Source organism: Vicia villosa, linkage group LG7 (genome assembly GCF_029867415.1).
Source record: "Vicia villosa cultivar HV-30 ecotype Madison, WI linkage group LG7, Vvil1.0, whole genome shotgun sequence".
Classification (NCBI taxonomy): Eukaryota; Viridiplantae; Streptophyta; class Magnoliopsida; order Fabales; family Fabaceae; genus Vicia; species Vicia villosa.
In genome coordinates this window covers 69,641,834-69,655,759 of record NC_081186.1, presented here as the reverse complement: position 1 = coordinate 69,655,759, position 13,926 = coordinate 69,641,834, and the positions used below count along the sequence as shown (strand labels likewise).

General features: G+C 35.2%; 2 protein-coding genes across 4 annotated transcripts; one reads left to right on the top strand and one right to left on the bottom strand.

Moving 5' to 3' along the window:
- The first annotated feature begins 236 nt into the window (after positions 1–236).
- On the top strand, positions 237–10,533 carry LOC131620711 (ribonuclease E/G-like protein, chloroplastic). Of its 3 annotated transcripts, none has more exons than XM_058891861.1 (14): positions 237–756; positions 4,031–4,134; positions 4,362–4,543; positions 4,646–4,898; positions 4,972–5,996; positions 6,081–6,398; positions 6,533–6,574; positions 6,875–6,999; positions 7,198–7,345; positions 8,379–8,451; positions 8,847–8,959; positions 9,237–9,356; positions 9,505–9,660; positions 9,850–10,533. In XM_058891861.1, the coding sequence occupies exons 2-14, from the start codon at positions 4,074–4,076 to the stop codon at positions 10,000–10,002; spliced, it is 2,769 nt and encodes a 922-aa protein (XP_058747844.1). In that variant the 5' UTR covers positions 237–756; positions 4,031–4,073; the 3' UTR covers positions 10,003–10,533. The 3 variants fall into 3 exon arrangements, with proteins under 3 accessions (XP_058747844.1, XP_058747843.1, XP_058747845.1); XM_058891860.1 differs by lacking the exon at positions 237–756 and adding an exon at positions 2,979–3,278; XM_058891862.1 differs by lacking the exons at positions 237–756; positions 4,031–4,134; positions 4,362–4,543 and having other exon boundaries at positions 4,759–4,898; positions 4,961–5,996.
- Positions 10,534–11,185: 652 nt separating this feature from the next.
- Positions 11,186–13,591, bottom strand: LOC131620712 (uncharacterized). The gene is made up of 2 exons (XM_058891863.1): positions 13,291–13,591; positions 11,186–13,110 (listed from the first exon to the last, which is right to left on the bottom strand). The coding sequence occupies exon 2, from the start codon at positions 13,071–13,073 to the stop codon at positions 11,373–11,375; it is 1,701 nt and encodes a 566-aa protein (XP_058747846.1). The 5' UTR covers positions 13,074–13,110; positions 13,291–13,591; the 3' UTR covers positions 11,186–11,372.
- Positions 13,592–13,926: the final 335 nt, after the last annotated feature.

Sequence of the window (13,926 nt, the reverse complement as noted above, 5' to 3'; positions counted from 1 at the left end):
TTCACTCACCATCGATCTTTATTACTAACTTTGATAACATACTTGACAAGTTTCAAGATGGTTATCTTTAACATCTAACAATTGACTTTAATTTCCGCACTTTATTATATTGTTCTTTATTATTTCTCGCTTTATGCTTTATTTTATTATTCATATGTTTATGTTTCCGCTATTTTCTCTTTGTCCATTTGGACGTATGTTTATGTTTCCGCTATATTCTCTTTGTCCATTTGGACGTTTATATTTCGCTATTTTCTCTTTGTCCATTTGAACGCCTTGTTTATGTTTCCGCTATTTTCTTTTTGTCCACTTGGACCATACTCTACTTTTGTGCTAAAACATTAATAAACAACTTAAAATCTAAAAAATACATAAGGCTCTCTATGGACTATTGGTTACTATCCTGAGCATTTTGGAGACCTGGACTTGTTGGACTTAGTACCTCTGGACCCTGTTATGCTGTTGTTGTTCTGCTGTTATTCCATCTGTCTGGCATTGGATTGTTGTCTGTTTGTGTGTGCAGGTATTTCCTCGAAAGCCCTTGATGGTTAATTCCAAGGCATCGTGATAAGGATTTCGCCCATATACAACCGTTACTCTGCCCGATTTTCATTAGAATTTTATGATGCGAAGTGGTGCTAAAGACAATAAGTTCATCTGGATCCCCAAGTGGTAATGTGTTGGCTTAGTGTTGGTAGTCCAAAGGATGGGAAATCTACCTTGTCTCCTAATGTCAAGCGTTGGCTTCTTATTTTGGTTAGATCGTCCTTTTCCCTAAACTTTTATTTTCCCGCACTAGGATAGCCTCTTCATCTCCTCCCACTTCTTAAATTTTCAAAGTCTCCTCTCTCTCTCTTTTCTAAAAAACTTCTTATGTTTGAAATCCCTTTTAAAATCTTCTTTAAAACTATATTTAGCCCTTGTTGGCATTTTCTTTCAAAAGTAAGCACGATTGATCATTGTCATTAGTCGCGATACCCCATGATTTTAATATTGATTGACACGACGAAATCCTTTCCACGTGAGAGAGCTAGTGGCATACTTGTCGATTTTATCCGAGTTGGCGCCCTTCTCTCATTAGTGACGCAAATAATTCGTTCGTTCTCATGTTTAAAATCAATGGCTGAGTATTCGTCCCGGCGATGGTAAACGTGTTTATTCCTTTTAAATGTTTTTTCCCTTTAAAGCGGAACTACATTAGCTCTGACTTCTCCATTGCACCGAGGAGGTATGTAGGCACAAGGCTTAACGTCTTGCCGAGCTTATTTTAAAAAATAAACCAAACCCTTTTTTAGCACACACGACACAAATTTTCAAAAAGGTTCCTATGGAGTACCACAAATATGAGGGGTGCTTAAAACCTTCCCCTCATATAATCAACACCCGTACCTAAGATCTCTTTCTGTTTTAAAAATAAACTTTGGGTTTTTTCGTTCTTTTCCCATTTCCTTTGGAAACAATAAAGCGCGGTGGCGACTTTCACTGAAATATTGTAACAGACATATGCACCAAGTGTGCTCTTAACATACATATGCACCAACTGTGCTTGTAACAAACCTGTGTACCAATGTTATATTTTGTTAATCTAATATGAACCAAGTTATGATATATTATACACCATATGTCTAACAGCTTAATTGAAATGTAAAACATAACATTGCTTTCATTGATAAACAACTTCTTACAAACCAATTCAATTAAAATACACCTTAACAACGACTAGATATAACCTTAATAATTCCATTACATTACCTACAACTATTGAAACAAATTACATGGCAATTACATTAACTTAAACACTATTGCGAAAACCATCAATGACAAACAAAGTGCAACAACCAGACAAAGGTTTTTTCTCTTCTCCATTACAAGTTTTTTCTTTAATTTTTATGACTTATTTGGGCTTCCTTCTACTCCCCGGTTCTTCCCAACCGCACAATCAATCTCCTTCGAAAATTCACCCACATAAGTATTGATGATTTTACATTGACAACATTTTGACGAAATTATGTCGTTCCCTTGAAGCTCACTAGCCAAATCGTCACACACGAATAATCCACAATCATTCTAGAAATACAATTAACATTAACACACGTTGCACCCATAATTTCTACAAATACAATCAACAAACACTTACCATTGGATTTCTACATTTCCATAATTTCCTATTTGGGTTATCAATTGTGTTTGATACCCACACCTGCATCATTTCGTTGCACCCACATGTTGGCAAACCCCTACGAAAATTACCAGTTGATGATGACGATGTGCTTCCACCTATGTTATAAGAAGGACGATTGCGGACGAAGAAGGATGGAGAACAGTCGAACGCAGATGTAGAGAGAAAGGGGAAAGCAACCCTAAAGATGAACAAATGAAGAGAGAAAGGGGAAGCAGCCTTAGAGATGAGATGAAAAAGTTTAAGGGAACGATTATGCCATGCTGTAATTAACAGATGGAACCAGATTCGAAAAAATAATAAACATAAAAGCCACATATGAAAAAATGAGAGAATCTTCCATGCCATTTGTCATTTGGAGGGTTCTGTTAGAAAATCTAAATAAGATAAGAGAGGATTAAAAAAAAAAAACTTTATCAAAAACTAAAACTTAAATTCGTTAACATTACATTGTTATATATTTCACTCTTAAAAAAAACTTATTCAAGATCCTATCATAAAATCCAAAAAGTATTTGAGTTAAAAGGTAGTGCACTGATAGTGTAAAATAATTTTATAATGTCCGTGCATCATCCCTTTTCTCAAAATATTTTTAATGTGTAAAATAGTTATACACTGTCAACCCAATGACTATAATGAATTAGGACAACTAAAAATTTTAAAAAAATTGTATAACATGGTAGAATATTATATTCTAATTGGATGACAATGACTGCATAACCATTAAATTTTTTTTTTAAAAGGAATTTTAAGAAGATTGAGAGAAAAGAAGTTTACATAATCTTATACAAAACTCCCTCTAGTACAAAACGGAAGAAAAAAGGGGCCAAACCATTATCCTGTGGCTGTCCCATGACTCACAAGTCACAACTAGCACCCGCTATCTAAATTTTATCCAAACCACACTTCATTTCCCACTCTTTCTCGCTCTTCTTTTTCTCAACTCATGAACTCGTTCCTCCATTGCTCATAGCCACTATACATTTTTCATCAATTTGTGGTTAATATTCATGGAGTTCATTACTGAAGTGGGTTTTTTGCACCACCCCCTTCACCTTTTCACCCCCTTCTCTAACCCTTACTCACTTCAACCGAAAAGGTTTGTTTGGTTTTTGGTTTCTCTCACTGTCAAATTCTTGTTTCCTTTTTGTTTTCTTCAAGATGATTGTGCACAGAACAAATTGTAATTGAATAATGTATACCTTATTCATTGGCTATGGTGTTTTGATTTTTGAATTCGTAGGGAAAAATTCTGATTTTTTTTACCATGTTGGTTTAGTCTAGGTTACTAGGTTATGTTTTTTGTGTAGTTGAAAAGGGGTTTTTGAATTTTGCTCCTATTGTTTTGTTTAGTATAGAGTGTGTGAAATCATTTTGTACTGTGTTTCATGATATAGTGGTAGTATGGATTGTAAATGATAGCCGCTTCTCTTTCAATCTTCCATAAATTTTGTGGTATGATGTAGATTTGAAGTGATTTTGTTACCTGATTTTCAAGTTAAACCCTACCACGACGGGTACTATTTAGTCATTTAATATTGATATTATGCTGGCTTTAAAATAAATAAATGTGTAATTTTGGTAGATTTTAAAAGAGGTTTGCTGGTGTCGTTGACAAAAATCGACGGAAATTATTCTTCAAATATCTAGGATAGGAAATGTATTTTTAATCCCGATTTAATATTTGAAAGATGAAATGATCATGGATAGATCAAGAATGATGACCAATACTTCTAGGAATGATGATATATTGTAATTGTCATGTTGATGGATAAACGCTCTTTTTAGTGCTAATTGTTTTTCTTGTTTTCTTTGTCTTGGTTGCACTTATGGATTAAAATATTGGGACAGACATATATGTCATCGTGTGGCACTGCACGGAGAATATAAATTCATGTGCTGTATGAAGAACGATAAATCAGTCAGAAGATTAGCTTCATTTGCAACACGTAAAGGTAATTCAGACGTCTTTTTTTGTAAGCTCTTGTTGGTTTATTTGTTTATGACTTCATTTCTAGTTATACGTGTATCTACTTTTTATATCATAAGATTGGCACCCACACAGAAGTTCAGTGCGGGTGCCAATCTTCCTTTTTGGCATTAATACTCATTATCATGCTCTCTTAGTGTGTTTTCGATTAGTTTAGAATGAATGATGAATCTGGATAGCCTTATTGATCAGACAATTCAACCACTAGTGTTGAGGTTCCATGCAAGATAGTTTGGACTGTAGAAGCTGATTTAGAAGATGGTCACCTTCTGTACATAACTGGGGATCCTTCCGTGTTAGGGTGCTGGAAACCAAACATGGCTGTACTAATGTCTCCTACAGAGCATGCTAATATATGGAAAGCTGAATCTCAGGTAATATCACTGGCCTTTCCATTTATTTATTTAGTTGTATAGAAAGATAAGTTTACATATGTTTCAATGTAAGTGATTCTCAGTTGTTATTTCACATTGCAGATTGCTTTTGGCTTGAACTTTAAATATAATTATTTCATTAAGGAGAAATCACGGTCCTCAAGTGACATTATTTGGAAGCCTGGACCAGCATTTTCTCTTTCAGTACCTCTTACAGTCATAGAAAATAATGAAATTGTGGTGAGGGATTTATGGATAACGTCTGATTTCCATATGTCTTCAGCTCATGCATGGAGCCCCTGCTCTGAGGAAACATATCTTCTAAAGCAACCCTCAATTTTTTTTCCAGTGAAAGGTATTACTTCATAACTTTACACCACTCCAGAAATATGTTTTCCCAATATAACACTCAAACAGTGGTTTGACAGATGAACGAAGGAATACGAGTCTCCTTGAAAATGATTTCTTAAAGTCCGAGACACTCATTTTGGAAGATCCGTTATTTTTTGACAATGAGGACATGGTGATTATGAGTAATGAGGATTCACATTCTATTGACGTTCTTTCTGAGAATTACCAGCTTGTTGAGGAACCATGGCTACTCCATTCACTGCAGTCAATTGACTTTGAGGATAAAACGGAATCCGATGAATCTCAAACAAATGACCCTGTGAAAGAGCAGGTGAAGCTGGTAGGCACAGAAGAGTTGCTACCTGAAGAAAGTAGTAACACATTTCTGAAAGACCCTGTTTCCACCATTATACTTATTAACTCATCAATATGTACCATGCAAAGAATTGCAGTACTGGAGGATGAAAAACTGGTTGAATTATTGCTGGAACCAGTGAAGACTAATGTGCAATGTGATAGTGTGTATGTTGGGGTAATCACTAAGCTTGTTCCTTGTATGGGAGGAGCTTTTGTTGATATTGGGGATACTAGACCCTCTCTTATGGACATTAAGCCATACAAGGAGCCATTTATATTCCCTCCATTTAATCAAAGGACAAAGAAACAAAAAAGTGATCCTACGGGAAAGAATGATCACATGCCCCGTTCTACCAATTTCCCTAATGGAATATCTGACATACAATCTGAGGGGGATTATGATGAGCATGAACCAGGTGATGTTTTATGTATTTCAGAAGTTCTGAAGGAATTTATGAATGGTCGTATGGTTGATGATGAAGTAGAAGCTGACTTTGAGGATGATGTAGAGGGAACTGATGTTCATATAGAAAGAGAAATGAATAACAGTTCTCTTCCTTTTGGCATAAATGGGTCTATCAACTCTCATATTTTGCAAACCAAAGATACAAAGAGAGAAACAGGAGAAAACAAATGGATCCAAGTTCGCAAGGGAACCAAAATAGTTGTCCAAGTTGCTAAAGAGGGCCTTGGTACTAAGGGTCCCACTCTGACTGCTTTTCCTAAACTAAAAAGTCGATTCTGGGTATGTGCTATTTATGCCTACAACTTGCATAAAGTTCGATTGAGTATATCGTGATTCATCTAAATTAGTCTTGCTAACCTGTAGGTTTTGAGTACACGTTGTGATAAAGTTGGAGTCTCCAAAAAGATTTTTGGGGTTGAGCGCACAAGGTTGAAAGTTATAGCAAAGACTTTGCAGCCTGAGGGTTTTGGCCTCACTGTTAGAACTGTTGCTGCTGGTCATTCTCTTGAGGAATTGCAGAAAGACTTAGAAAGATTGCTTTCAACTTGGAAAAACATAATGGAAGATGCAAAGACTGCTGCTCTTGCTGCTGATGAAGGGGTGGAAGGAGCTGTTCCTGTTCTTTTGCACAGGGCAATGGGTCAAACTCTCTCAGTGGTCCAAGATTATTTCAATGAAAATGTTGGTTCTGTTACTAATCTTAAGTCACTCTAATGATCTCTAGGATGTTCAACTTAACTATATCTCTTTAAATTCCAAAGATAACCTATGTTATATTCTATCTTCTGATGAAAATTTATGATGATATACTTCAGGTTAAGAAAATGGTGGTCGACTCCCCGAGGACATTTCATGAGGTATGTATAACCTAATTGTAGGGTAGCCTGCCACACATCAGTTTACCATTTTCTGTTAGCAAATGGCTTTCAAAGCCTGTATCTAGTTTTACATGTGTACAAGACTTCAACTTTATTTTAAATTATGCTCCTATGTTAGCCTACTGACCCAGTTGTTTGTAGGGGAAAAATGCTATATGAACAATATGATAATTGCTTTTGTAACTGTAAATATTTTTTCAGTGATTAATTCAAAATTCAATGTACAAACTGGCATATTACTTTTGTTCAATGATTTTAATCTTTTTATTTAATCTCCAGGTGACCAATTACCTTCAGGATATTGCCCCTGATCTTTGTGATCGAGTTGAACTATATGATAAAAGGGCTCCCCTTTTCGATAAATACAACATTGAAGGAGAGCTTGACAATATCCTCAGCAAAAGGTAGAATTTGTTGCTTCTTTTCATCCTAATCTTCAATATCTTGCTTATAATGTGTATTGTCCATATCCTTGTATTAGTCTGTGTGCTGATATTCTATGGAAAAAAATGTAGTGATATCTTACATTACAGGAAAATTGATAGTAAAACTCTTAGCATACAAGCTTTATTTTATTTTATTTTATTTGGATCACTTTATAGGGTTCCACTTGCTAATGGAGGTTCTCTAATCATCGAACAAACTGAGGCATTAGTTTCTATTGATGTAAATGGAGGACATGGAATGCTTGGTCATGAAACCTCCCAGCAGAAAGCTATTATAGATGTCAATCTTGCAGCTGCAAGACAGGTAAGTTAGATGTTGCACTTTTTATTATAATATATTTGTCACTTAGGCTTTAGTAAGATAAACTGGATGTTTTTTGTCTTATGCAGACAAGAACTATTATATTTATTTTCATGAATATAATAAATATAATAGTTGTTGTATGCACAAGTCATTTTTGAGATTTTTCACCCAACACCTTAGCTTTTAGGAGAGTTGATCATTGGCATGCTATTATAGCCTTTTGACCAAGTGGTCAAGAGTTCATGTCTGAATACCTCCATTCTTCTTAAATGAGGTTGAATTTCAGCATTGAGAAGAATATAAATATACCTATCAACTGAGTAATTTTATTACCATATTTTTATAATATAATCTACATTTTAATATTTTTGATAGGATCCTAATTTCGTTATTATGATTTCAGAATTATGACCGTGAAATCCCTTCTGAATTCTAGGTAGGATCTTGATTTGAACTACCTTATCACACATCAACTATAGATATGGCCAAAGTAGGGATTGGACAATCATCATCCCTTGAGCTAGCCTTTAGAGTTGAAGTAGGTCTAGCACAAATTCTAAGATTATTGGTATTTTGGCAATCTAGTATGAAGTGACATTTCACTGTTGATGATTGATTCTTCTATTTCAGCTTTTGTTATACAACCGTAACCAAGCCTTATCCCTCTAAGTAGGGTTGGCTACATGGATCAAATTCTACCAGAATGTTCCATCCAAGACTATGTTTCGATCCAATTTGTTAATCATGAGATCTTTTTTAACAGTCTCATAGTTTTTCTAGTTTGTCTCCTCTCCATTTGATCTACTCTTACCATATAATCTACGGGTCTTCTCTCTACCTGTCCAAACAAACAAGTCCATTTTCCACCATCTTTTCTACTATAGGTGCTACCCCAAACACTCTATCTAGGTCTTACCACACATCCAAATGTTTTAAATAAAATTATAAGACATTTATGGTTTGTTTTGTTTTGAAACACTATTTCATCAAAATCATGCAGTTCAACTTCTTTAATAAAAACAGTGTGTTACAGATTGCAAGGGAGTTACGACTAAGAGATATTGGTGGCATCATTGTGGTAGATTTCATTGATATGACAGACGAAGGTAAATAGAGATGTACCACTTGTTTATGCAAATGATATGTATGTTAAGTAATGTGAGTTATGGAATTGGGGAACAAGGCCTGTTTCGGATGTATTTTTGAAATATTATTAGATCATGGGTTGGAGTTCTAATGTCACGGACTAAAACTTTATATATTTCCATGTTGCATTTTTCAAGGCAATGTTTTCTTTTTCTCCAAAAAATATAATAGTGATACTTAATGCACAATTTGTGTCCCTATGCAATTTGTCAGCCTAACCTGTACGCCATGAATACTAGTATTATTCGAGTTCTTAGTTGCAAACTATTTCCACCTGATCGAAACATTTTTAGTATCTGATAGAAATCTGCAAGGGCTTAATATATTTATTTATTGAATTTTTGTTCTTGATCAGCGGATAAAAGATTGGTCTATGAAGAAGTCAAGAAAGCCATTGAGAGAGACAGATCCATAGTGAATGTCTCTGAATTGTCAAGACATGGACTCATGGAAATTACGCGAATGAGGGTATGTTTTTTAATTTGTAATGGATTTATTAGCTATGTGTTAGTTCATGAAACAGTATGTTGCATTAATGTAACAACTATGCCTGCACTTGGATTCGTTCGAATGGAAAACAATAATGCTACATCCTACAATTGGTATAGATTGTAAAGAATAATAATGCACGAACTGCGGTTTTTTAAGTTGTATTCTTTGGTTGATTGATTTTTGGTATAGCACACAACCAAGTTTAGTAGAATTTGTTAAAACAAATTACAAATGCTTTACCAATGTTTGACAGGTTCGACCAAGTGTGACGTTCATGATTAGTGAGCCATGTACCTGTTGCCACGCCACAGGCAGGGTTGAAGCTTTAGAGACTTCCTTCTCAAAAATTGAACAGCAAATTTGTCGTATTCTCGTAAGTAGACACACTTTCAATCTCAGAACTTTGTTTTGGTAATAAGATAATGAAGCAAAAAAGAAAAACTCATCAAGAAAGTTGTATTATGTAAGATGAAGTTTTAGTGAGTTTGATCTCTTGTTTGTTTTGTTCATTCATATTCCAGGCAACAATGCACCGAAAGGGAGAACCTCAAAAGCCCAAATCGTGGCCAAAATTTCTTCTGAGGGTTGACAAAAGCATGTGTGAGTACTTGACTTCAGGGAAGAAGACAAAATTTGGAATATTAAGCAGTTCTCTCAAAGTCTGGATTCTCTTAAAGGTATAACTGATAACTGGATATTTCATTGTGTTATAAGATTTTTTGTAGTAAAGCTTATATAAAATTGATTTTTGATTGGTAAAAAAATTACTGATTAAAAGTTAATACATCAGTTAATTATTTCTTGAAGGCACATAATCTTTAAGTCATGCATTTCTGGGCAATGACTAGCTGTTTCTGATTCTTCAGGTTGCTAGGGGGTTTACTAGAGGATCATTTGAGATCACACCACATACCGAGGACAAAGTTGATGAAAAACAGCATGAAGTTGCCATTTCAAAGGCTAGTGTCAAAAAACGGACCAAAATCAACGTTCAAGTGAAAAAATCAAAGGCTACGTGAAGCAGAGGAGTTTGTTCCATTTTTCTTACCCGAATGTTGTACATGCCATACATGGCTTAAGAGAGAGAAATACCAGAGACCAGGGTGGAAGTTGCAAGAGCAAAAATAATCTGGTTTCACTTTTGAAAGTCAAAAACTTGAAATCGGCTGTCACAGGCGGATAAATTTTGAATGGCAGGAACATTTTGTTGTAAAGAACTACACTTTCTAAAAAGTGATTAGCATTCACAGGTTCATTTTGAATTCATATCAGAGGTAATAATACCAACAAAAAAATGGCAAGAAAGGATGGAAAAGAGAGAGGATTTTTATTACAACAACGATAGAATGATTGTTTTTCTGTCTGAGATGGGAAAAGGGTACTTTTTAGAGTAATGCTAAAATCACAATAACAATAGCATGAGGAGAACCATTCATTGGCTTTGAGTTTTTGTATCATTTATGCATTTGTTTAAGCAATGCTACTATATGAATGTTATTTGCATGTTACTTTCTTAATATTGTTTATAACTTTAAATATTTTGTTGGTCACTTTTACTTTTTCCACTTTATAAATTTATTGGTTTAACTAATTACACTTATGATATCTCAATTCAGATCAGAAGTATTATTACTTGTTGATTTTAAACTTTACAATGAAAATAATTAAGCAAATAGGATTCACTGCAGAGTTTTCCTGCATTTGCATTCAAGATGAATGTGTTCGTTGGATCCAGATCAGACAATTTAAACTTAATACATATTTTGTTTTATAATAAAGATAATAAATTTAAAATTTGAACCATTTAATTTTGATCGGAAGATCACAAATGTCTTGATTGTGTGAATGTGTAAGAAATGACTACAAGAAATCATCATCCGGAATTGGTGCACGCGAAGGAAGGAATCATCGTCCAAAAATTAGTGTGCATGCATAGCATGTACATTTTTGTAAAAGATTTCTCCTGTCCTTTTCTACAGAAAACATCTTTCTCAACATGAGAAACACAATCAAGTATCAAAAATAACATAGTCAACTACACCCCAAACTTGTACCAACTGAAATAGCTATTATGGTGTCACAGAAATTATAGTGAATTGGAGTGAAGAGACAGAAGAGGAAACAAGATATGAAAATTAAAGTAAACAAAACAGTTCTGTTTCAGCCAATAATTAGATGCATGAGTTTTAAGCATAACACAAATTTCAATTAAGAACTTCAAAATTTCCAAGGTGAGACTACTATTACAGTACAAAACACTAAATGATTTTACTCCTCACTGCCACAACTAAAGGTTACAAAAGTCTCAAATGCAACACATATAACAAAACTAAGAGTACAAGTATGTTTTTTCAATGTTTAACATTGGAATTTCAAATCTTACAGAAATTTAGTTTGCTGCAACATTACATGTATTGATACCATCCTTGCAATCACTGGTCAAATCATTGAAAGTTTCAATTTGCTTCTTACCTCTCAAGAACACTTCTGTATCAATGGATACTCTCATGTAACCATCAAATTCTACCGGAACACCGTTGTTTAGTTTTGATGTCTCGGAGTACCATTCACTAGTTTCATCCCAAAGTTCCTTATACTCGTCGAGAAAATGAGTCGTATACTTATCCTTCAGAGGATCAAAGAAAGATGTGTCGGGTTCGTTTGTTGCTATGTAGAGGTTTCTTCCTTCGTCAACCTTGTCCCGCAACGTTGAGAGAAGTGCGTCTGGGGAGGTGTGTGCATCGAGATTTGGCCAAAGATCCCTGTTCCTTGCTTTTTCGCCTCTAACAACATGAACTGAGTCATAATCCCAGTTTAACCTTGAAGCTATTGCGGACACTATTTCCATCAACCGTCTCGATTTCCATATCAAATGCCATGGCCTTTGAACAATAGATTCTGTCTCTCCTTCGCAGACTCTATACCAATAGTTATCCGGCTCGACAGATCCAAACTTTCTCACTATTAAAGCATCTTTCACTTCCATAAGTTTCATTGGTGTGACCCTGAAATCCTCCACGAGATGAAGATTCATCCCGTCTTTTTGTTGCCACTTACTCCAATCTGTCCAAAACTGATCCTTGTCCAACACAGACGCTGCCTCTTTCAAATGCTCAAAATCAAAGTAAAACCTAAAATCTTTCCCTTCCTCATCTTGCTTCGACGAAGTGTAAATCGAAGACAGACATATGCTCAAATCCATAACCAATGTTCGGTTAAGATACTGAGCTTCCCCTAGAGCACACAAGAAACTCCACAAGAAATGATTCATGCTCTTACACCTATCTCCACCACCCATATAAACCAAGTATTTACCTCGACTAAACGAGCTTTCTGACTCAACTACAGGAAGGCTATCATTAACAAACTCTCCAACAACCGGCAAAGCATTCACCTGATCCGGCTGCGACGACGTCTTCTCTAATCCACCTTTTTGATTCTTTTTCCTCTTCCTCGCATTCACACCGGTATGATATTCCCCAATGCTAACAATGCTACGCGTACAATTCTCATACCTCTCAATCACAAACCTCCTATAATCCTTATAAAACGCCGCAGCCTTCCCATCTTTCGGCCTAAACCGCCACGCCATATCACAAGTACTATCATTAGACCCCGCAACCGGTTTCCCAAATTTATAAAAATGAATATCCTTAAACTTCTCAATAGTAGCTCTCATCATCAAATGAAAAACCTCCGGATCCCTACAATCAATAGGACCCGAGTTCCCCTCACACTGCGTCGCTTCCGCCTCGTTCGACTCACCGCTAACCGAGTTATCAACATCAGTCATGTTAATAATAGACCCAAACACAGACTCATTAGCAGCCATAAAATCCTCACCAGTTCTAACAACACTATTATCAGACTTAAAAGTAGCATTGGATTTGGAAGTGAGGAATGTTGTAATCTTTGTTGAAGGATGAAACAAAGGATCCTCAGGCTCATAAGTAGCAGCCATGATAGTGAACACTAAAACACCAATAACAAACACTGAGAAACAAACATTCCCAATCATGGCCATGGTGTTCTGACCTAAATTCTCAGGTCTGAAACCTCCAGGTCTAGAAAATCCAGACCGACCCAACATTTTTATTCAATATCAAATCAACCCCAAGATTTATAACCTGCATAAAAATGAGAAATCAATGATACCCTTTAAGCTAAAACGGATTAAAATAGTAAGTATAGCATTAAAGTTTCGATTTTTATCATTATAGAGATGTGGGCAAGTAATGAAATTTGAAGATCTGAAGAACACCGATTAAGGCAAATTGCAAGATCTGAGAGCAGAAATGGAAACTAACCTGATAATCTTGGGATCTTACAAAATGAGGAATCAGGGAAAAGGGAAATAACTGACACGTTCCTTCTGTGTCTGTGTGTCTCAGTCTCACACTCAGAGAAAGTGTATGTATGAGTTGTGTGTCATTTGTCAACTCAAAAGAGAATTTTGTTAAAGAAGAGAAGAAAGTATGAGATTGTGATAGAAGAAGCTGTGAGTGCGATACGCACCTAGGGGGTAGGATGAGGTAAGAAGGATCGAAGGAGATGAAAATATGAGGTGGGGGGAAGAGTGAAATTTGGGGTAATGATCATCCAAGGTCAAGGATGATAATATTAAAATTACTATGATAAAATTTGGGGTTATATTGAATTATAAAATTCATAATACTATATATGAAATTTTTTTTTTCTGGATTTTTCAAAAATACCCTTTTGCTTATCTTAATCTAAATTAATATATTTGAGGATAAAAAAGGTCTTTTAGTTATTTATTAAAATAATTGGATTGCAACCAACCAAAAGAATGTTGGTTTATCACTGGCCCGTGAGAAAGCAATTTGGAACAAAAAGTCTGTTACTTTATCACTGGCCCACAATCCCATAAATTAAAACCTTAAAAATTTAATTTTTCTCTGACCTTTGCCAGACCACTTTAT